This window comes from Manis pentadactyla, chromosome 7, assembly GCF_030020395.1.
Source record: "Manis pentadactyla isolate mManPen7 chromosome 7, mManPen7.hap1, whole genome shotgun sequence".
NCBI lineage: Eukaryota > Metazoa > Chordata > Mammalia > Pholidota > Manidae > Manis > Manis pentadactyla.
The window spans coordinates 64,097,323-64,123,214 of NC_080025.1; the positions used below are offsets into that span (position 1 = coordinate 64,097,323).

Below are 25,892 nucleotides of genomic sequence, written 5' to 3' on the forward strand. Positions count from 1 at the left end.
AATTTTTTTGTAATTAAGAATTTGAATTTCAAAGTAATTAAACTACTGACGATGATACTTTACTGGGCAAATGAAAAAGTGTGGGCTCAAATCCTGGTTGTCATACTCCAAAGCTCATCCTCTTTCTAGTGCGCATTATTATTACAGCATACAAGACAGCACCTGTATTATCTCACACACTCCTCACAACAGCAGTCACATAGATACTGTATTTTCTCCATTTTACAAATCAGGAATCTAAAAGTCGGAGGTTAATTTGCCAAACCAATAAAGATAAGCATCAGAAGAAGTCAACCCTTATCCTACATTAAAAGTTATTATTAGAAGGTAGTAATACTTAATATTTACTAGGAGCTTACATTCTGCAATACTTTGTACTTCAATGTATTTCTTATGTTTCTGCTTCTTCTTACAATAGTCATTCTAATTCAATGAGGAAAGCACTAGCATTTTTGGATGAAGAAACTGACAGAGAGTTCAACTAACTTGTTCAAACTTTTAAAACCAGTGACCAAAAAAACTTACATAAATTTTCTTTCAGGGCTCTTTCTCTTTTGGAATGGCAATCTGTGTGATTATATACAAATGGTTATGTAAAAACATACAAACTGCATAAATAAACAAATTGAAAGCTAAATCAAAAGCCATGGTATTGTCAGGCTGCCATGTCTGGAACAGTCTTTCCCTGCACACTAGACAAAACCTCAGCCTGGACAGGATAGGGCTCTTGACTCTGAACAAGAATGAATTCTGGAGCAGGTCAGACGAGTGTAGGTAAGGAAGGAATTAATTAAAGCAAAAATAACAGGGAATGGCAGCAGCCTTGCAGACAGCAGAGAGCAGGGAAGAACAGAGGGAGGAAAAGGAAGCTCACTGTATTTCTGCTCCACATAGGGCAGATTTTTACCAAAATGCTAGCTATTAATGCAGACCAAATTGCTAATCTTCCCTTTGGTCCTTATTTTTTTACATCTTTAAATTAGTGGGTTATATTGAGGTATGGCAGGGAAATAGGACAAGGTTCATGCTATTGTAAAATCTACTTAGCTTGGAAAAAAGGCCCAGTTTATTCTTTAACTTAATCTATATGTTGTTCTTCCTCTTCTTCCAGCACCTTAATCAATTAAGTAACTTTGTAACCAGAACAGAAGATAGACCTCCAAAGTGTAAATGAACTTATGTGGATAAAGAATGCCTAGATATGGACCAACACAGTCACCTAAATAACCTATTCTTAAGACAAAACTTAAAAGAAATTATGAACCATCTGTATCATCATGTCTTATGCTGACCCTTACCCAAAAAGACCTATAAAACCCCAAACCCTAAACTCTTAAGTATGCCTCCTTTTTGAGGTCACCCACACTCCCATCTGAGTGTGTACCATCTTTTCAAATAAACTTTCTTGTTGCATAAGCCAATTGTGCTTGTCTCTGAACTCTTTTCCATGGTAAAGACAAGAACTCGATAAACCTCCACCTCTGGTGGTAAATATCTTTGTTCCTTTGCTATTTCATTTGGCTTTCTAGTCTTAACACAATCCTTTTCTCTCTTCCTGTTTTATTTCACACCAGTAGGAAAAGTGGAAGCTCTCAGAACATAATCTTACTCTATCCAGGGCTCTGTGACTCCCCCAAATCCTGGAGTGGTAGGGGCTTAGTTCCCATGCCGAGCAGATTCAAGCAGGCACTGGATGCCAGGTGACCCTGGCTTCAGGAGTTGGCAAGGAATTTGTCCTATGCTGAACAAGAGTTCAAGGAGCTTCCCTTTCCTCCCTCTTTTCTTATTTGCTGTCTGCTCTCTACATGGCTACTGCCATTCACTACTGAGGTAGAAAGGCATCAGGGAGCAACTCCTGCCCAGTTAGAGTACAGCGTGGGACCTGGAAAAGGACAAAGTCTTACAAAACAGAGTGCTTGAAATTGAAACAATATAACAACTTAGCCCCATCGGGACCCAGTGGTATAGAACAGCCCATTGCTCATAGTCCTGTAGTCCCACTAGTTTACAACAGAGCATCTGGGAAACCTTCACAGAGATAGTTTAAAATATAACTACCATTCTGGCTGACTGTAGAAAACTCCCACTGCAGCAAACATAAAACCCTAGTATAAGTCTGGGGAGAGGAAATCCCAGGGAAAAATACCTCTAAAAACCAAAATCAGTCAAAGGGAGAAATAAAGTTTAAAATCCATTCATTGCTCACAAGCTGCAGTCCCGGGATGTCTCTCTTTCCTGCTCCAGCAGAAAAAAAACAGCCCTCCCCTCACCTCTCAGTACAGATAAGCCCTCCTTGCCCAGGTAATTACCCACTGATAAGGAGATGAACTTCTCTCCACCCCTGAGGAATGATACAGATGCACTAAAGCCATACTTCTTTCCACCTCTGAACGCCTATTGATATACAGATGTACTAAAGCCAGGTGAGGTATTCTGGAAATGTTACAATTTACTTGATCCCCCTCTTCTAACCAATCTAGTAACATACAATAGCACCAGCAATAAAATCTTGATAATGCTCAAGCCAGAAGATTCAGCCTATGCAGATTAAGTAAATGTACTTTACTGCATAGTCTCTCACTAAGTACAAATATTTTTCTACACTTGTTTACTCATTCCTAACAACCATGCTAGATTGCTCACAAAACTTTTACCAAACATTAGACAAAGTCAAGCCTCCCTTTAAGCATTTTTTTCTTCACAACAGCAACACAATCATAATTCTCAAGCCAGAGGATTCAGCGAGGTTCAAAGTCCCATGCAGATTAAGTCCAAAGCTCATCCATTCCAGGCATCATGCAGCAGCTGCAGCCAGGGGGTGCATCCAGGACACAAGGACTGTAGAAGCAAATAACAATGATTGTGGGGGGCCAATTTACTGTTATTCTAGGACTACACAGGAGGCCAGCTTCCAGCCCTTTTCCCCAAGATGCCAGAAGATCCAGCCATCGCCAGCCCATGTGTCGAAATGTCCAGGGATATGTCCATTTTATTCCTAATTGCTGCACCCATCCTTGCAACACATGTCCAGTAAAGTGGGTGCCTTGATTGCTCTCAATCACCAGCGACCAGCCATAGGCTGCAAAGAGATGCTCTAGGCCCTTCTTGGTGGTTTGATAATCTGCGCAATGTGCAGGGCACTCCTTCCGGGCTTGGCTGACTTCTTCAAAGGTCAGTGGCAAGCCCCACTGGTGGGCTACAGCCCACATTGTCTTTTGCCCCAGGTACAACAAACACTGATGTAGCCATTGGGCCACATCAGAGGCAGACTTTCCTTCTGGCCAGAGCACTCCTGGGCCAATGATCTGCTTCATTATTCCCTGGAGATGCCAAAAGCAAATGGCCAGTCACATGATATATGGTAGGTGTCTGTGCCACACCACTCCGTGGCCTTTGGGTCCAGTCTCTCACCCACCCCATGATGGGATAGGTGATTATTACCTTGGTTGGAGCTGTTCCAGCAATGGACTCCGTAGCCAGCAAGGTGTGATACACAGCAGCCAGTTGTTTCACTACCAAGGTGACCCAGACCTCTGCTCCTTTCCATAGTTGTGACCAGGCTCTGGCCATCAGCAGAAGCAGCAGCAGTGGCAGAAGCAGTAGGCTCAGGCCATGGCTGGTGTTGGTCCAGCCAGCAGTGGTGGTGCCTCCACGACCGCATGAGTGTAGATACATGTCCCTCAGCACAAGTGCCACTTCTCCCCATCATTTCTAGGGGCAGCCCTCCCAAAGGTCACATCCATTATGACAGATTTCGGTTTCAGAGGAATCTGGCCAACTATGCCAGATGTAAGTCTGGGGAGAGGAAATCCCGGGGCAAAATACCTCTAAAAACAGAAATCAGTCAAAGGGAGAAAGAAAGTTTAAAATCTGTTTATTGCTCACAAGCTATAGTCCTGGGCCATCTCTTTTTCCTGCTCCAGCAGAAGAAAACCAGCCCTCCCCTCACCTCTCAGGTACAGAGAAGCCCTCTGTTGTCCAGGTAATTACCCATTGATACAGAGATGAACTTCTCTCCACCCCTGAGGAATGATGCAAATGCACTAAAGCCATACTTCTTTCCACCTCTGAACACTTATTGATATGTAGATGTACTAAAGCCAGGGGAGATATTCTGGAAATGTTACAATTTTACCCACACCTAGACACAGAGACCCCAAATGGCAACATTGCCCCTCCCTGCACCTGCGGGGAGTTCCATACTTTCTCTTATCTTGAATAAAGCTCTCTCTCTCTGTATCTGAATAAAAACTCTATAAATCTCCTGCCTTGTCTGTTCATGAGGTTCATTCTTCAACTCCGCCAACAAGAACCCTGGCATCACTACTATTCTTGCTTTAATGAATTCCTTCCTTCCCTACACTCCTCTGACCTGCAGAAGAATTCATTCCTGTTCAGAGTCAAGAACCCTCCCCTTTCTAGGCTGAGGTTTCACCTAGTGTACAGGGAGAGACCTCCCCAGATGCAGCTGCCCTACAACAATACCAGGAAATCTCTTAAAGGTCAGTTTAAAATCTTAGGTTTTTAGGAAAAGCCAGGGTCAGAGCAATAACTGAACTGCCCATAAAAAGAAAATCAATAAGTCACAGGATGACAAAGAATTAAAGAATATTGGAGTTCAGTTCCTGCAGCTTCCCCCTTTTTTATGTGAGAGGGAAACTGTATCCTCAAGAAGTAGGTGACTTACTGGAGCCAAGTTGTAGAGAAAACCAAAAATGGAAGGAGAGTCTAGCAGAATTCATGACTGCTTATCACCTATCTGCTTTAAGGATGTTCTTAGCATTTCCGTGCTCTGTTGGAATGAGGCAGAATAAAATGTTGATTTACCATTTCCTTTAAAATTAACAGCATGGAAGAAGTATTTTTCTTTGCATTCTAATGCCTTCCAATGGTAATTTTCACAGTCTAACTGTAAACTCTGGGGTGAGGGTGGGGGATAGGAGTCAAATGTCTCTTTCCTCTCTCTACTTACTGTACTGTTTCTATTTTTATTAATACAAGGTATCTAAGAACTACACTGTGAACAGTTCAGTTGACATCATCCAGAGGCAACCAGGAGGGGACACATGGAAAAGGTGAGTTCTTCCTACCACTTGTATACAATTACTCTTTTTTGGGTGTGGTTACTCTTGATATTTGGGTAATACTATGCTTCATTTGCCAGCTAGAATAGTTTTATGTTTACATACAAACTGTTACAAAGTAAGAGATTTTTAGTGTGTTTTAACATAAAATCATTATATTATAAAACATAAAGTAGAAGAAAAATGAAAGTATTAGATTTTACCTTATGAACAAAACTATGACTGAGTATATTTATTTTACAAGCATTTTATTTATTACATAATTCTGAACTCCTTTTTAAAAAAAAATTAGCATTATAAAATAATCATTTCCCTGTACCACATAGCCTTTGTAATTAGCATTGAACATTAATGATAATTATAGTGTTATTACTATCAATAAAGTCTCCATGAAATGACTCAAACTAAGAAAATATAGATAGAAGAAAGCTTGATTTTATGGAATAAGCTCTTTTGTATCTAGCAAATCTAGCAGTATTTTTCTCTAATATAGTACATTATATATTAGGTTTGATTCCTGGAAAAGCAGTTAATGTTGAATAAGGTTATAGCACACAGCCAAAAAGAAAAGTTTCATTTAAAGGAAAATAGGAAACCTTACACTAAACAGAATTAATGTTTCCCAAATTCATATTTTATATTCTTAAATTTTTGTAAAGATTTACTATTACAAATTTATTAAGTCCTACTGTTTTATGGCTCAAACTTCTTGGTAGGACTTACACCTGTCATTATTTGCATACTTACTGAACTTCTGGGATTTACATAATCAATCCCAAGGGTATCCATGGCTTTCACAATAGCTAGGATGGATTGCAATGTATTACTGTAAATTACTGCTTTGAACTCCATGCATTCTTGTTCACTGTAACCATTCTTATGGATGATCCTTTAATGTAAACATGAGAAGCTTTTGTGAGTTGAACAATTGATTTTTTGTACATTAAAATACATCAAGAATAATTTGCTTGGATAAAATTACAGTATAGATTTGTTAAAAAGAAGAATTTTGCACACATGTTTGTTAAGCCTGCACAATTTTATGGCTTTGGATTTTTATTATCATTGGGGTTTAATATAATATTTTCTCTCTGAGGTTTTTATGCTAAATATAAAGAGGATTTAAGATTTGCTCTAGATAAACCACTGTTTAAAATGAGTAAATCATGAGCATTTTACTTAGAAAGCTTATATCTTTTCAAGAGAAAAATTTCCAGATTCTCAAGACAAAGATATATGCAGAGTTCTGAAACATGTCGTGTTTACAACATATCTTGAGGAAGTGAAGTAATTTAGTGGGATATTCATGTCTTTTCCTATCACTTAAGATACAGTGGAAAATAGGAGTGCCTGGTTTCTATTTATAGCATTAACAAAGGCATCTTTGCTTAATGTAAGTAATTACCTGCGGTGAAATTCCTTGTTACTTTTCCATCTGTGTGCGTGCTACTGAGTTCTGAAGGCTGAAATGCCCAGACATCGTTTTATTTGGGGGAACTCGTCTTTTCCTTCCATTCATTTAATCAGAACTCAGAGTTTAACCAACAGTTTTGGAAAAACAGATTAAAATAGATTTACCTATGCAAAGCTTTGCATATGTTAATTACTTTATTGCATTTTGCTGCATAATATATTCTCGTTACTTTCTGTTGTTTTTTCTAATTGTTTTTGAAGTGCTTTCTGTTCATTTGGCATTATTTTATTTGCCAATTACTAAGGATTTGTGTTGTATCCCTACACATAGTGGCTTCAGCATGGGGGGAAAAAGAACACAAATGCTCCCAAGATATTAAAACCTTCAAATACAAGGATTCTGCAGTGAAAGGAGTAAAGGCAGTATTTACATTTATTATTTATTGTTTTTAATATTTGATTGCCAATGGTTGCTGTATTTCTACTTTAAACATGGCCATATTTGTCTTGCTGAATTAAATACTTAACTAACTTATAAAAGTAATTAAAACAAATTGAAAGCTGTAGAAAAAAATGCAGTAAAATGTCTTTATGGATAGACCAGGAGTAAGTTCATTCAAGAAATCCCAGTTCACTGTCAAAACTTGAAATTGGAAAATAATGTTAATTATTAATAGATTTTTGAATTTTGTGTTTTGTATACTGTTTATAGTCTCTTCCCATTTATATATTGGGCAGCTTATTCTTCTTAACAGTCTATACATCTTTATATCTTAAGGTAGTCAATTAGCATATTTGTAAATTTTTTCTAGTTTTCTATTGTTTAATTTTATTTAAAGTTTGGTATATTTAAATGTTTTAATTTTTATGTAGCTAAACAGTTGGTCATTTCTTTTTTTACTGCATTTAACCTCGTAGAAAATGGAGAGGTAAAAGGATAAGAGGGATTCTAGCATGGTTATAGCCTGAAAGAAAGGTCAGGTGAACACAGTAGTAATGTCATAAGGAAATGTGAAGTGACTTGGGTGCAAAGGTGGAGCTGAACACCCAAAAGCAGTATGATCAGTGATTAGGATAAAGGAGTTCTACTCCTTAAAGACAGGAGAAAGGGTAAAAATTTGGTTGCAGATAAAGGTAACAGGAGATGTCAAAGGTAGGACTTAAATACTGATTGATACAGAATTTACATGGCATTATTATCTAGGAAGAAGAATAAAACAGTGGCTTAGCTTATAGACAGACAGTTTCATCATTGACTGGGATAATTTCCTCATATAGTATATTACAAGGAATAAGATCTTCAAACATATAATTGAAAGTAAGTAAATAATGATTATCTTCTTCTCCTGTAACAATTGCTCCTTAAAATCCTTCAGGAGTGACAGAGCCATGAGGTTTTGTATGCATCTGTGCTTATCGATTGCCATTTTATTCATTTAGACATTGCATTCTTGAATTACAGCACTTTTGTGTTCATTATCTCCTTATTAAGAAATTCAGGTCCACTTATTTCATTATAAAGAGAAAAAAAGTAGACAGAATATATGCAAAAATAAATTGAAATCCATGAGAGTGGTAGTTTTAAATATGCATCCTGTGCCCAGGTAGGCAAAATGCCAGTTAGATTTAACAAATCATTTCCTCCTAAATTCAGATATATCATTGAGTGACATATTTTGAAATACTTATGGCTTATGCCCATGGATTTAAAGCCCTAGATCATATTCATATTAATATATTTAAAAAATAACTGCTTTTAGTATTCATCTCAATGAGAGGCAAAATTTAATAGAAAAATGGAAATTATTACCCATTTGTATGCTTTCTGCTAAAAGGAAGAATATTTGCACAGGAATTGTCACAGCTCTGCCACTACCTGTGATTTAGAGGCTACCAAACAGATTTTTCCAAAATTATTAATTTTAAGAATGGCTAAATACATGGACAGACACCAAATAATGTGTACTTACTTCATTTGTTTAACGATAGTACTTTTTCCAGATTCTCCTGCTCCTGCAACAGAAAGATGGGAGTATTACCAACTGACACACCAAAAGCATACAGATATTAAAACTCGTGTCTCACTTTGTCATGGATTAATCTTTCAGACAGACACCTCCCCTGTGTAAAGGAGAGTAATCTTTCTGTCAAATCTTGAAAGGTATTAGCTCTTTACTTGCCAGGACAGCAGAAGAAAATAAAATGCCTGTATATTGATGCTAGATCCAGATATAGGTCTGGCTCAAAGTCACAGTATATCTTCTAAAGCAAGAAGTGTATACAGTCAGGAAAAATATTCTGTTATTGCATTTGGACGTAATTTGGAAAGCTTGTATTTCCTGGGTTGTAACCCAAGAGAAATGGTCCCAACTTCAACTTCATAGTCTGTAGATCACTCCTTCTCCCAGAATGACTTCTCATGCATCTTATTTGATTAAACAGCAAGAACAGCAACAACAAAAAAAAAACACTAGACATAGTGAAAATAAAACAATAGCCTTTTATTTTCACAACTGTTCAAGCTGATTCTGACTGATGGATGGGCTCTTGTCATCAACATCATACTTAACTTGGTACGCAGCTCTTTTCTGTTTAAACAAAGGAGATTTGCTAATAACACTAAGAAAACCTACAAGCCTATGGGTTAACTGATAGAATCCGGACAGGAGTAAGCCCACCCACCATCTCAGAGAGATCTAGGTTTCATCTTACTGAGGCTACAAGCATTCTCCAGAGGACACATCAGCAAGGCATAAGCCCACCTTTCCCCTGACCCCTCCTTCAAAGAGCCCCCCCAGAAATCCTGGCCATAAAAAGCCTCTCAGCCTGTGAGAGACACCTTCTTTGTTCTGCCAGCCAGAACAGGGGAGTCTCTCTCAGGTTTAGCAATAAACCTGCTTGGACTGTTGCGTTCACATCCCCTCTTTTTTCTTTCATTAACAATGATACAGCAGTGTCTCAAAATGGATTACACATTCCTCGGGGAGGGGCAAGGGGCAAGTATATTTATTCCATATGTATGTATAGATATATTTATTCCATATATTCCATAGCATATCCTGTTTATATAAAATTCTAGAAAGTACAAACCAAAGTATAGTGACAGAATGTGGATTAGTAGTTCCTGCTCATGGGAGAAAACAGAATGGATTATAAAGGCATATGATGAAAATTTAGGGTTAATGAGAATGTTCAGGATCTTGATTATTGTAATGATAATTTCACCTGTGTATACATGTCAAAACTCATCAAGTTGTGGCCTTTAAGTATTTGCTATTATATATGTACATTTTATCTGATAATCCTGTTTAGAAAACATAAACCATCAAAATTAAAAGCAATGACATTGTAGATTACTATCAGGAAAAATACAGAACATAAAGCAAAACACCTCAACAATTTTCAAGGTCTAATAGTACCAAAATATCATGAATTTTAAAAAGTGGGATGTTACATATATGTAGTTGTATTTTAGGCAGTTGGAAATGCAGTGGGACTCAGGAGAATTCATGTAAGGGTGTTTAAAATAATGATATAAAGATGGCTGCCATATGAGAAATTAGAATTAATATGACTCTTGAGAGTGATATGATGAGAATTTTTTTAAAATTGTACAATATGCAGGATATGGATAAAAAATAAAAACAAACTTTTTAGTTTGTCCTTGTCTGTGAATCCTAGGCTTGTGAGGGAGGAGTGGGAACAAACATATTCAGGCAGTGAGTTCAACTTGAAAGTCCTGGTTTTATAGGCAGGAGAAAAGCGGGGAGTCACCAAGAACTGATGATACAAATTTGTTCATAGAATTTTTACAGAGGATCACCAACAAACCTAGAAAGTATTGAGGAAACAGTATTTTAGAATTGATATGGAATCACATCTTTTAGAATGTGTCCGCAGGTTACAACTAACATTTATTAATAGAAATATGATTGAAATCTGATATGGACCAAGGGCTTGATCTAAAATGTCAATGAGCAGATTTTTAGTCTTCTTCTACCAGTTTTTATATCTTTTAAGAGGAGGAAATATAATTAGTATATTACTGGCATTCCAGAAATTGGGTCACAGGACATCTTCCGAGGCTCAGTGTGCCTGTTAAATTTTAGACATATTTCAGAGTAACACAATGAAGGCAATTGAAAAATTTCCCAAGAAAAATCCAGATTCAAAAAAACTAATAGATGTACACATCTCTTACCAGCATAGCAGTCAACTGCCTTGCTTTACCAAAACTAGTATGAATTTATGTCAGCAAAGGTAGTACGACTTTTGGTAACAGTGAATCTCAGAATTCTATTCAGATTTATATTAACATATATATTGAATCAGAAGATCCTGATTACCCTATTTAAATTGTAATGCCACGGTAACCCATTCTATCTTTCTCTCCCTGCTCCATTTTTTTCTACCACTTGTCTTATTCTACAAACTTATAAATTGTTCACATATTGTTTTTAATTTTTCCTGTCTGTATTACACTGCTACAAGGTAAAGTCCATAAGGGCAGGGGTCTTTGTCTGCTTTGTTCACCGGTATATCTGAAGCACCTAGAAAAGTGCATGATAGTAGAAGCTCAATGAAACAGATGAATTCTTTAAACTCATACTTTGAAAATAGAATTTTGATCCATTATGCTCAGGGAAATAAGCCAGGTGCAGAAAAACAAGTGCCAAATGATTTCCCTCATTTGTGGAGTATAACAACAAAGCAAAACTGAAGGAACAAAACAGCAGCAGACTCACAGACTCCAAGAAGGGACTGGCAGTTACCAGACAGAAAGGGTGTGGGAGGGTGGGTGGGGAGGGAGGGAGAAGGGGATTGAGGGGCATTATGATTGGCACACATGGTGCGGGGGGGATCATGGGGAAGACAGTGTAGCACAGAGAAGGCAAATAGTGACTCTGTGGCATCTTGCTACACTGATGGACAGTGACTGCAATGGGGTATGGGGGGGACTCGATAATATGGGTGAATGTAGTAACCACATTGTTTTTCATGTGAAACCTTCATAAGAGTGTATATCAATAATACCTTAATTAAAAAAATAGAATTTTGTCCTCTATTTTGTATATCATTTTTTTCATATTGAAATATTCAGCCTGATTTGCAATGTTTTCTTAGGCTATGATGAACAGATATAACTACACCTTAATTTCATTCTACTTCACAGCAAATCTGTTTTGTCTCAGGCATATCTAAATGTATCTAGTTTGTGCAGTTATCTGAAACAGCTGTCCATTTTATATAATCTTGAGTAGTGAAGCTATGGGGAATAGTATTTTATTGCCTGGGGATGGTATATAGATTCCCACTATACTTTGGGTAAACTACTAGCATACTTCTCCTTACTGATTTTCATGCTCGAGTATTCTATAACACAGAGTGTGAAATTTGACTACAAAGTTGATGAATGCAAGAATCAACCAAAGCAATTTGCTAATCTTTTTTCATACGCTTCTGGTAACATAATCAAACACAAACTGACAGATTGGGCACAACCATCTCATTTAATTAGAGGCAACTATGTCCAAGAATAAAAAACATTTGAGAATAAAATAAAAGTCACAGTAAAATACCACATCCCCCATTCTCAGAAGACAACTGGCTATATTATTTTGCATGGCTGAGCACTGCTTGTGTGTGAGTGGCAATAGCCAATCAGCGAGCTTTGCATGATATCTTGGTTCATTGGCTTTGGAGAATTTGCTCTTTTGCTCCAGGCTGTGTTGTCACTTTGAAAGAAAAGCTATCCAATAAGATTGTAAAACTCTTCTTGGTTGTTTTTTGTTTTATACTTTCTAACAGTAAAAGTGAGCATTAGAAATTGTAGCATCATTCTACACAGGTGACAGATTTGGAGAATATCTCACTTTTCCAAAGATATTTTTTTCAATTTTGCTGTTTGGAAAACTGCAGAGTCATAGGGATGTGGGAGGAAAATCAGTGGGCCCAACAAGGATTTCAGTATTTGTTCATGCAGGTGTATTTATTTCGATCAGAATGGAAATAGTGAGTTAAAAAAACCTGGTGAAAATCTGAGACTGAGAAAAGAATGTTTCATTTCTGATTATCAATTAAATTTCCTTAAAAACTGCTATAATATCTATGATATTATATTTCTATGATATTATATTTCTACAGTGGAGTGAAATTAATTTAGATCATTTTCATTTAAATAAATTATCTACCTTAAGAATAATGAAAAAAAGTGTGTAAAGAATTTTCCACAGTTGTACCAGTATATGTTCTGGACAAATACAGTATAATTGAAAACCACTATGGACACCTACAATTATTTTTTTTTTATTAAGGTATCATTGATATACAATCTTATGATGGTTTCATATGAGCAACATTGAGGTTATTACATTCACCCATATTATCAAGTCCCCCCACCCCCTATTGCATTCACTGTCCATCAGTGTAGTGAGATGCTATAGAGTCACTACTTGTCTTCTCTGTGCTGTACTGCCTTCCTCATGACCCCCCTACATTATGGAACACATACAGTTTTTTAAGTAATCACAACCAAATTTCATTATATTCATTCTGTGTTACTGACAAGTGAAAAGTTTATCATACATTTGAGGAAAGCAACTTTTAGACTGTGTCAGAGAACTGATGTACATCTAGGATTTTTTTCTACACTTCATAAATATGGCCAACTTACTGATGACAATAAGACCTGGTAAGTTCCCCAAATTATTTCTGAAACTAGAGAGTATATTATTATGTAATGATTCTTTATAATTTAGCTGATCACGATGTGTCTCAGGTAGGCAAAGTTATCTATCACTTTAAAAATAGCGTGCAGTTTGTTAAGAAACTGTTGTCAGGGCAGCTGCATCTGGGAGGTCTCTCGCTGCCCATTAGGTGAAACCTCAACCTGGATGGTGGAGAGTTCTTGACTCTGAAAGAGAAAGAATTCTTGAGTAGGTCAGACAAGTATAGGTAAGTAAGGAATTCATTAAAGCAAGATAGTAGTGAATGGCAGAGAGCAAGGAAGAGCAGAGAGGGAAGTGAAGCTCTTTGAACTCCTGCTGGCTTAGGGAAAATCCCTTGCCAACTCCTAAAGCCAGGGTCACCTGGCATCCAGTGTTTGCTTGTATCGCATGGCATGGGACCTAAGCCTCTACCACCCCAGGATTTGGGGGAGCTGCAGAGCACTGGGCAGATTATATTCTGAGAACTTCCTGAAGTCAAAGAAAGAAGATTTTTCAGGGAGGCTACTAAAAAGCATGATCTACAGCTGAAGTCCTGTCTGGGTCACCCAGGCAATGGGAACTTGCAAACCCAAATGAGAGGTCTCAGTAGCCGTTCCATGCTTGTTTGAAGTAGGACAGAGAGAGTAAATACTTGTGTTTAAGTCTAAAACAGAATGAAATAATGAAGTAACAAAGATGCTTATCACTGAAAGACCACAGAGACAAAATGCAAAAGTTGAGCAGTGAGAAGTCTTTATTTAAGGCAAAAAGTACTCAAAGGGGAGTGTGGGCAAACTCAAGAGAGGAGGCGTGCTTAGAGGCTTAAGATTCTGTCTTTCTAGGCTTTCAAGAATGGGGCAAAGGGTTGGGGGTGGGGTATGTGGGGTAAAAGGAGTGGTGGGGGTCAGCCTAGGCTTAACATGTGGTCTCAGGATGTACCTCTCTGGTGAGAGACACTGTGTCATCATCCATAGTCTCTTCTCTAGATGTTCTGTAAGATAAACTTAACACAAGGGATTTCTTGATCCTGTTCTCCAAGATAGTGGTTACCCTCAAGCATTGCAGACATACCATTTAGGACCACTTGCCATGGCTTAACATAGGGTCAGTTGTTGGTTAATTACCATAAAATATGTTAGGAATCTTACCTCCTACTCCCTGGTTTTTAAAATGGGATCTTAGCCTTAAGGTTGGGTCCCTCCTCTTCTTAATATACTATTTATATCTCTTCATTTTTCATCATAGGCAGGAAAAGTTAAAGATGATGCTTGCTTGTCCCATGTCCCTGCCTTACCACAAAACTTCATATGAAACATTAATATGCTCCTTTGGAAGACTTTACAGAAGGTATCTGGATTCCTTGCTCTGTGTGTTGATTTCAGACTTCTGTATGAAGGTTCAGTAGGATCAACTATAGCATTAACAGGATAATTTCTGAAGAAAACTCAATCTCTCCAAAAATCTCATTTACTATTTAGAATCCTGTTGCAAACTTATTTCAGAAATAAATTTGTGAATCCCGTTCTCACAATGCTTCTAGGTCTTAGTTCACAATAGCCATTCCATTCTTGTAAGATTAGATCATGTCACAGAGCCAAATATTACATCAAAACAGCACATTCACATAGACTGTGGGTGTCCCAAAATAATCTCTTCCTTCCAAACTGTGGTCACCACTAAAATTATTTTCTGGGTCAAGGGGTACCAAAGGAATTTTAACAAATACACATTTATTTCTTTGAAGTAGGTAATGTTTCAAATAATTACTTAAGTTTATACTCTGTTCATACTTTAATATCCATAAATTATTTTAATCTTATTATAATTAATTAGGGTTTTTATTCCACATTTTTATCTACAAATATAAAAAACAATTTTAAAGTTACACTATATCTGTATCTGTAACTGAACTTCAATTGAACACACTGAAGGCTTGAGTGCTTATTTGGTATAATTCACTGAAACAGGCAAAATAAGAATGCAAACTTCTACTTATAATCATGAATAAGATTTTTTGTAGGCAATCTTAAAAATTCACATAACTCTACAGTAGAAGGAAACTTCAGAAATCAACTATGCACCTCTCTTCATTCTATGCATAAGAAAAGTGAGTCCACTAGAAATTTGATAAATCATCCAAAGCCTCAGACCTGTCTTAAAGCAGAGACCCTAGGTCTCCTGATTCCATACTAATGCTGTAATATTGCTTTGTTTTTAAGAATGCACTGATAGTGTTCAATGTCAAAATGATTTCAGTACTTACAAATTATTTAAATTCATTTATTTTAGATTAATATAAAAGCAGTTACTTTCATGGATATACTGGTATGCAGTATCTGCTTGTTAACCATTGGTAGACTGTTGGCACAAAAGACTTTTTAGGGCAATCCTTTTGAGCTACTTAATTTGTTGCCTCACTATTCCTCCTTCTCATGGGGCAACAAAAATTCTACCTGTCTCTTCCACATGACAACCCTTCAAATAGTCTAGAGTGAGGGGAGGAGAATGTAATAAGCATACTTATGTTTTGAAATTAAGTAAATGTGGGCTTGCACTTATTTCTGACTGAGTATCCAGATCAAATTTAAGAGTGAGTTTCCTGTTTTGTAAAATTGTGTTATTAATATCTACATCTTAGGGTTTGGGCAGATTAAATTACACATAAAATACTTAGGACATACTCAGATAGTGAGCTTTCAACATTTTCTATTACTTGAAGCATGTTCTATCTCTTTTGTAAGAGACTTTTCAAGTATAATCCATTTTTTTAGTCCTTTTTTGTGGAACATGATCTTTAGACTCCTTACTACACTGAATCACACTCCACACAAGAGCCAATGTTCTTCCAAAATGCTGGTACTAAATATTGTGATGTAGATATCAGGAGATTTATCAAAAGCACTGGTATGGTATTCTGATGTAATAGGATAGGAATGCAATTTAGGTGTGCCTGACTCCTGGTAATTGTTTCTAAATAAAACACTTTTCTTGATAGAGACCATGATTAGTTTGCCTTTTTTTTTTCTCTGTAGCTTTATAACATTCTTTACCTATATTGTATTTATACTAGTTAAAATTTGTCTACTTTTTTTCACATCATCTCTTAGCAAACATATTCTCTCACATACTACATATGTGTCATTGATTTTGACCTCAGTAAAAGGTAGCTATTAAATTCCACTTTGTTTATTTGGACCAAGTATTTCTGCTAGTTGAGAGCACTTTGTTATATGTCATTGTATGCTTCAATTCTGAGTCTTACTCAAGTGTGAAATGCTCCCTTATCCACCTTACCCAAATCCCTGATAAAAGCATTGGAGAGAAGAGCATCAAGGGCAAGAGACTGTAACAGGCCCACTAATAAGTCCTGGTTATCTGTAGTCAACAATGCTAAATGCTTGCTCTTAAGTATGACTATTACTGAAGGTTTTGTACATACTGTTTTATCTGGTTAAGGGGATTGCCATCTATTCTAGTTTAAGCATTTTTACTGCAAAACAGATGAAAGTTTTATCTTTTTGTTTTTCTTTCGGTGCATCTCCAAACAATCATGATGAATTTTCTCCCCTAACAATAATGTAGTGAGTAATACTGATGTTGTAAAACTGTTTCAACCATGCTTTCTTGGGATAACTCCCTCCCACTTTAACTACCACCCATCCCACAACTTTCTCTCTTTATTTAAAAATTTTTTACATTGTATACATTGCTGGAATAAGTTTGCTAATATTTTGCTTTGACTTTTGTATTAATGTTTGTGAAGGAGATTGGCAGGTCACTGTCTTTGTTAATTTTACTTGGCAAGGTTATCAAATAATGCATTAAGAATTTACTGTAAGTTTTATGTACTTTTAAAATGATTCATTCATGAGATAATTGGAAAAATTCACTTGTAAATCTATATTGAATTTGCAGATAGATTCATAGATAAATTGTATAATTTCTTTTGCCAGAAAATAAGTAATATCCCAATGTGCACTTGTTTTCCCAAACTGTTTATTTTAGTAATCTTAAAACCTAAAGTCTGAGAAAATAGTACATTAGAAACCTATATTTTATACTCTTAAAGTTTACCAGTTATGAATGCTTTTTCATGTTTACTTTCTTTCTAATATATATTTATACACAAAATATTTTTATATGCTTTGTTTTGATGAACATTTTGAAAGCAGACATTTTACTCATAAATACTTCATAATACATCCTGTAATCATAAGGACATTTTTCTATAAAACCACAATACTATTTTCATGCTTGAGAAAATTTATATAAATCCAAAATATTATTTAATATACACTTCATATTCACATTATCTGTACCAAAAAATGTTTTTCATATTTTTTGGATCTTGGATCCAATCAAGGTTTACATATTATGCTACTTAAATTTTTTTAATTTAGAACATTTTGCTTGTCATATTGTTGGTATTTTTGTTTCATGACACTGACATTTTTTCTGAACTCTAGCACAATTTTATGTAATCTCTATTCTATATTTGATTAGATTTAATGTAAATATTTTTCCATAAATATGACACAAGTAATATTATGTTTTTCAGTGTAACACATTGAGTCAGATATATTTTTATGACTACTAATATTTTTGAGTGCTTATTTATGTGATATAGTATTAATCAACAAAATAATTTCACTAATCTGTAAAACACCTCATCAGGAAAACTAAGAATGTTTCAGTTGTCAGAAAGAATGTTGTGACTATGTACTACTGTCTTTTCTTTCTTATGAAATTTTATTGAATACTTCCAATTTTATACTTGTTTTAAAAACATCCGATAATATTTCTGACATATGAGCCTTCTTGGATTTTGAGATGTATTTAAACAAATATGTCACCTTTTTTATTAGTATTCCCTTTAGTCTAAAAAAGGAAGAAACTGAAGTACATAATTTTTCCCAAACAGGCCTATTTTAAATAGAAACATAGAAGATTAGATAGATATTTGTCTAAAGGTAAATTCATTGCGGGAACAGTCATGCACACAACTTTTTGTATAAAATAAAGCTTTAAAAAAGACCCTGGTTAATTACATGGTTAGCCTATACACATTTGATGCCTGGAATGTAGTCAGCCACCAAGTTCTATTGATTTTGTCACCTAATGTCTCTCAAATCTTACTTCCAAACTTGTAATTTCCACCTAATTTACAGTCTCATCAAGTACTTCCATGGCAGTGACAAATTTCCTAATCATCCTCATAAAATCTCAGTCTCATAGGATAGCCAGGATGGCTTTTGACAAAAAACTCCAGGTATTATAATTCTCATTTACATCTGAAAACTTATCAATATCTTACTATCTCAATTAAAAAAAAAAGAAAGCTCCTCTGTGGTGAAATATATGGCTGTCTTCTAGCTGTATTCCTACATGCCAAATGTATGTTTATGCTTTAGTCAGGATGAACAACTTATAGAAATATTTTAGATTCCAATTCTATCATGCCTCCATACATTATGCATGCATGCTGTCCGGTGCTAAGCCGCAGGAATTCAGTGAAGAGCAAAAGTAGACACGTTCTGTTTTCACAGAACTCAGAATACAGATAACTAATTTAAAACTGACACACATAAAAATCAAAGGTTTTGTTCTGTATACAAGTTTGTGATCATAGAAACTGAATTTCCTTCTTAAATTCTCATTTTCTTTTTATCAATATAATAAAAATAATATCTATTTCATAGGGTTTTCCTGTATATTGAAAACAATAACAGAAGCAGTGGAAAAAGAGAAATAGGAGGTCTAACCCATCAGAGATAGAACTAAAACTAACCTTTGTGAAAAGATTGACAATGGGCAGGGAATGATCACAAAGAAATGAGCTAAAGAAGATAGAACTAGAGAGTTGATAAAATGGAAAAAATATAATGGGGACCCCATTAAAAGCAAAGTTTGGGGATGAATAAACAGCAAGATAAACTTGGAAAATAATTTTAAGGTCTCTCAAAGTACAATCAGGTTATTGATAAATAATAGAAATTTGCAATTATGGGTCAAGAAATGTGGTAAAAAAAGGATGTTAGTGCCATTCTTCTAGGAATGATAATTATGTCCGGATAAGAGGTTCCCAAGAAAGAGTACAGATTGAAAAACACAGAGGTCCAAGGACAAACTTTGGCGAATGAAACCATTTAGGAATGGGGAGAAGAAGCAAACTTGAATTGAGGAGTGAAGGGATATGAAAATTGAGAAGGTATTGGAGTGTTACAGGAGTTAAGAAAGAACAGAGATTTAAAGTTATGGAGGTCTGAGTTTTGTGAATTGGGGGCTATTGGAGCTGTGGGAGATAATTTTTTAGTAAAGAGGAGGATAGACAAGTTAAATTATAATTAACTGAGAAGTATGTAGAGGGTAAGAAAATAGAAGTAGTGAGCACAAACTACTTTGAGAAGCATTTCAATATAAAAACATTTTTAAAAGATAAAACCATATCTTCATAGGATGAATTCAAGGGGATTATAGAGTCAAAGAACTTTTTTTTTTAGACTAATGGAAATATCTTTAAATTACAAGAGGAAGGAGTCAGTAAAGGATTTTGAAAATGGCAAAAGAATAATTCATAAAGCAAGATTCTTAAGATATGGAAGAGGATATAATTTGTAGCACAAAGGCTGAAATAGAGTCTTAAAATGGAATACTACCACTTCCTTAACAGTGGTTGAAGTAGAAGAGGATGAATTAGTGCTCAGTAAGATCTGGAGGTGATGGCTTGATCATGCTCACATGCATGGGTGGTCGTCTAGGGTGGGAGGGAGGGGAGGAAATTCTACATGAGTTGGGAATGCAGAAACAGCTGCCTTTTAGAGTATTTTAGTAGAAAACTAGGAATAAATAAAATAATATTGGCCCAGCCAAAGTTCAAAATGAATTTGTCAGCCAGGAAACTGAAAATGATAAATTGTTTTATTTTACAATGCCTGGGAATGGAGGAAATTAGGAGTTTATGGGGGGGATCTGGGTTAGATCAGCACTAAGGGCTGGAAGGATGTTCAGTAGCATCTCTCTGGAGGAAATCCGTTGGGAACAGTGTATTAGAACAGAGTGGTAAATGGAGAACTTTGAATAATTATTCAGGGTTGATGGTGTGAGTGTCAATAAAGGTAGAAGATTAAGGGGACAACATATTCCAGAATTTTAATAGGAATGCAACTAAAATGACTGACTCTTATTGGAGGGAAGTATTTGAAATTGAATAACTAATACAGTAAGCATGGAAAAGTATGAGAAATAATACAATATAACATCCTGATGAGAGAATGAAATTTCTAGACTATCTTAAAAGAACAATTCTAAGTAGCAAATTCATTCTACTTGAATATAAAATATTGTGGCAGGAAATAACCCATGACTTGTACTTTATAAGCCCTGAGATCAAAGACACAGAATGGGTATTTTCATATCTTGATGAAATCTCATCTTGAATCCTATTCTTTAGGTTCAAATTCTACATTGATGTATTTACACATTAGTATTTAGAGGACCCTTAAATAAGGAGATGGTTTCTGAATTTGCATCTAAAATCTTAACTGGAGTATATTTATTCCATGTAAAACATAGTGAGTCTTTATGCTGTCAAATATTCCACTAACCTGCTTGCTTTCTAACAGTAGGGGTAAATAACTTTATGTTAACTGTTGATTGCCTATCAAATTGTTGTTCTGGCATCAGTAATTCAGGATTTGAATGAAAAAATGTGAATATAAAAATATTCTGTGATATTACCAGGGAGGTTCTGTTAAATTGTAATGTAAGAAGAGACATTCTTAGCAACACAGGATATTTAATCTCATTAACAAATACCATCATTTGGTTAAATACGGAATGGCTTAATAAATGGTTTGCATCTTTTATATGAGAGACTTGTGAGTCTATGTTTAACATGTGCTGATTATTTGAGATAAATTAATCTTAAATAATCAGATTTATTCAAAACATTTACCCAAGTGCTTTTTGCTTTTGGAAAAAGGTGTGTTTTAGAAAGCTACTTGATGCTGCCATCTGCCATTCTTTATAAATGCAACTTTATAAATATTTGGCTTTGCTTCTGGAACTTTGAAATCGCCGTGATGTGGTCTGTTACATTTTGGAGATAGTTTGAAACTCTCCAAGTAGAGCTTTACTGCATGTTTTCTCTCCACATTATTGAAAAGCAATTTTAAACATTTATATTAAAAACATTCATGCATCCACAGAAGTGGATATCTTTAGAGACATAAAATAAATTATTATATTTTGAAATAAAATATTAAAGCAAGGAAAGAACAGCTTTAATTTAGATAAATAAAACAAAATATTAGAAACATTATTCAGGAATATGCCCTACATGTTCACAACATACTTCTCTTATTACTAGTGATCACAAAGAAATTTATTGGCTCATCTTAATATCATTTTTTTCAGGGGATCTGTTAATCTGATTGTATCTATGGACAGGCATTGACTCTATTGGTGTAACAGAAACTCAAAAAGAATGTCTTACATTTGATGAATTTATAATCTACCCAGTGACTCAGGGACACCTCTTGTTTCCTGCATCCTCTCCTACTCATATCCAGAGGTACTTTTTAAAAATAAAAATAAAGACCTATTTAAAAATAGAACTAAGTTTTTGAGTCTTGTGTCCTGTTTTCTTTTAAGTATACAAAAAAGGAAGAAAAATTGTATATATTTATTAACATTCAATTTACTTCAGTCTTGAGAATCTATTACCCAGAAGAATAAGCCATATTTGTCTGGATTTGTACAATTTACAAAATCCTTTGACACCCATTATTTGAGGCCATGTGACTAGTCCTAGGTCACTCAGAGAAGTGAAAAAAGCATAGCACTTGATAAAAATGTTAACATATCAGTTTTTATCTCAGATGGCTTAAAAATATCTTCTACTTTACTGGTTTTGAATTGTAGTCTCTCCATTCTGCCAGGTGGACAAACCTATTTAGATAATTCTGCTGTGCAATCTTATATTTCCAGCTATTTTGTAACAGACTTTTAGAGAGTTTCACAGTCATCATAATTTTCCTATGTCTTACTAAAAAAAAGTCATGCGTCCAAAAATGTTCATTCATTGAATAAATGGACCATTTGGAAAATTTGAAAATGTTGCTCAGCTAGGTTAATATAAACACATTTAAAGTAGACAATCTTTTTATCTTTAGAATCCATCAAAGTTCATGTTTGTAGAAGTCAGATGATTGGAATAATATTTTAAAACAAACTCAGATGGCACCATCAAAAAAAGTCTGATGTTTACAATATAGCACATAGAAAAAAAAGAATAAAAAGTTTTAGAAAACTTAAAGGAAAAAGAACACCAACGATGCATGGCCCATGATAATGCTGGAAATCAAGTCTGAAAGCTCATTATATCATCACTGAGAATTGTAGAATGAATGTGTAGTGTTTCACATATGAAGGAAAACAAGCTGATTTTTTTCCCCTATACTTCTCATGGAGCTCTGAATCTAAAAAACTACAGGAGAAAGTAATGTAAAATTTGAAGAGAAGGGACATTACAAAAAATGGAAACACGGTCCGCACTCTTTCCACCATTAAATGACAGGTATTTCTTTTGAATAGAAATAAAGTTTAATCAAGCATTTGTAAGTCTTAAAAAAGCTAACTTAGAAGTCTACAAAAGAGAACATCTTACTAATTAGAATTTGTTTTTCGTATTAAAATGTTCTTTTCTGGGGCAGCTACAGGCGTTTTTTTTTAAGTGTGTGACTTACTGTCCTAATAGCAATTATCAAATGTGCCAGGAATATATGAGTCATCTCCAATGTTTCCTAGAAGCCTTCTTTTGGCTTAAGAAGAAAAATTTGGCATCTGTGTAATTTCACTGAATGTCTGAAACGCATAATAAAGAAGGAATCTGTCTGCAAGGTGATCCTTTACTTGTAAGATAGCACTTTAAGAGCTCTTCAGATTCAGTGGAATCTTGTGTCCAATAATACAAAATTGTCCAGCTAGTCTATAGTGCATGTTAAATTCGGCAAGTTTCATTATGTGCTTAAGTACGTAGGAATTCATCAGAAAACAAGATCAACATAAAGAATGAATTCTGTCAAAAATGCTTTTCAATTTCTAATTTTTACAGAAATAGTGTTAGACTGATCCCTAAGCCTTAACTTAGGTTAGTCTGATGTGATAAACACTTATTGATAAACTTAAAAACTGTTGTTCACACTACACTGATAAATGAGTCACTGTTTCAATGATGGGAGAAATTAAATAGGTTTTATTAGTGAGAGGATCTAGGGATGGGAGGGTGGGAAGGTTTAGTTTAGTTCCACTGAACACATTTATATCTTAATGAGGGCAAATTGAATATAAAAACTGCACTTTAGTGAATTTAAGTTCAATTAAAAAATGAGAATCAAAGCAGAGTTGTTACAAGACTATTGTTTTGAACTTGCAATTGAATCATTATGCATAGTACTCAAATAGAGTCCAGAAGGGAAAACTTCGTCAAGTGTTTGAAATATATTTGAAATAGGAAGAGCTTAAGAGAATTTGATTCATTTTGAGTGAATAAGATGTGACAAGTTCAGTGCACATGGTCCTGGAACCAAAGAAATCTAAACAGATTGAAGGGTGACTTTGGATTTGAAATTATGAAATTGTGATTGTCTTGGGAAAGTAAAAGATGTAATAGTACCACTAATGATTCTTTTATATTTCTGGTTCCAAAAGTTACCCTTTCTTCTTGATCTAACCCACCACTTTAATGTAAAAATATTTGATACATTGAAAATATATCTGTTCTTTTGAAATTCTATTCAAACATGGGGATTTTAAATGTATTTTGCCACTACTCTTACACTATTGTTAATACAAGAAGGACACAGAATGCATTTGTAGGAATGCTTGGCTTTCCCTCTCACCTTTTATTTGTTTTTTTCTTTGCATGACCAAAGCCTCAGAGATGACTCTGGAGTGTTAGGGAAAGTATATTTGCTGGTTTCACAAGAGTTGACCCAGTATCTTTCTCAGTTTCCAGCCCTCTAGGTGGTTACTTACAAGTGCTGTGGGCAAGGGTGCAGCCACAGAACTTGTTCATAAAGGGGAGCACATTTCCTTTCCTTTGAGGAGTAAGTGCTGGAAATACCCACAGCTGGTTTCTCAGACACTCGTGCTGCTGGGAGCCAACTAGACACAGTAAAGGACCATTTAGGAAACTGAGGACATTTTGTTGTGTGAAAGACTCACAATTCTGAGATAAAATGAAGTCCTTGTGTGTAAGAGCAGGAGGAAAGCACACTGGTTAAAGTTAATGTTTTGTATTCTTTTTATGGGTCTTTATTTTTATTTCAGAAACACATTTATCTTCCAGTAACCACTACATGTTAAACATTTTGTTTAGAAAAATGTGTGGTATATGGATAATTTTCAATCTTTCAGGTCATTGAACATTTATTGAATTTGTAGTTGTATAGAACATTGTACTGAGTTTAAGGGAATGGAAAGATAGAGGAGACATAATTCATAACCTGAATGAATATATATCCTAAAGGGATTTAAATCGAATATTTTCTGAGCATACAGGTACTACTGTAGGCAGTATTAAGAAGGCTGAATAGTATAAATATAACTTGAAGTATCTTATCATTACTCTCTGAATAACTTGAGACTGATTTTAATAGCTCAAGTAATTAAATAATATATCAAACAACTCAATATATTTCTGTTCAAAGACAATAACAAATCTTTATAGTTTGTTATTAAAGGATTGTTTTCAGTATTAAAAAGCTGACATTCAGGATATGACTGGGGTGTGATAAAATAGTAAATGTGTATGAGTTTTCTTTCAATCATAGTAAAATGCATTACTGACAGATAAATTGAGTCATGTCATGTTTGTCTCTCACCTTAACAATAAAAATGGAATGAAATGCTAAACAAAAAATTAATAAATATTTATAGTACATATAAAGTTATTGATGTTTCTAACCACATTTTCATAATAAATTTCCTGTATGGTAATACACTTGAAATTAAAGTTTGAGAAAAATAGATACATCACAATTGGAAAAGATCAGCATTTTGAAAGCAAACGGAAAAAAAATTACCTAATAACAGCAACTTTACAGTTCTTGCATCTCTCTCAGCATCTTTCTGAAGCTTTTTCTCCAGTTCCTTTGATCTTTTGGCTGACTCCTTGTTCTCTGAGCTAATTCTGCTTCCCATCTTGTGGTGTTAGATATTTGTCAGCTTATTTGCTCAAACTTTTTCAAACGCAGAGCTCAGGTCTCTGGTTAAGACACAGGATCCAAGAGTAATGCCCTGCCCAGCTACCCAGCAGCCATCCCTCACTCTCTAAGATTCTGCTTTGACTAAGGAGAGGCTTTCTGAACTGTTGCCTGATCAGAGGGTCAAATCATACAACCCTGTGGCTGTATGGTTGAAGCTAAAGAGGAAATTCCTATGCTTTTAAATTAAATGACTACTTCTAGAACATCTTTGAAAATCTACTCATCTTCTTAAAGAAGAGTATACAGTAATGTAGAAAGTTGTCCAAATCTATACACCAAAGATAATCTGAAATGAGCAATTCAAATGGAAATCTTCTTACTAATAAGCAACCTTTTTACAGTTACTTGAAGTTATTACTAGTCAAGAAGCTTGCATCTTTTCTTCTGTCTTCAAATTCTTAATAATCACTCTAACTACC

The 25,892-nt window shown here is 35.1% G+C and overlaps 1 protein-coding gene across 1 annotated transcript in view; it reads right to left on the reverse strand.

Annotated features, from left to right (window-relative positions):
- GNAT3 (G protein subunit alpha transducin 3) overlaps nt 1-25,519 on the reverse strand; it is a 46,227-nt gene extending 20,708 nt beyond the window's left edge. The window contains exons 1-3 of the mRNA XM_036897989.2: nt 25,291-25,519; nt 8,468-8,510; nt 5,832-5,973 (exon numbers count right to left, since the gene is read on the reverse strand). Coding sequence (XP_036753884.2) covers nt 5,832-5,973; nt 8,468-8,510; nt 25,291-25,408 — 303 coding nt within the window. The 5' untranslated portion in view covers nt 25,409-25,519. The remainder of the gene's footprint in view (nt 1-5,831; nt 5,974-8,467; nt 8,511-25,290) is intronic.
- Nucleotides 25,520-25,892: the final 373 nt, after the last annotated feature.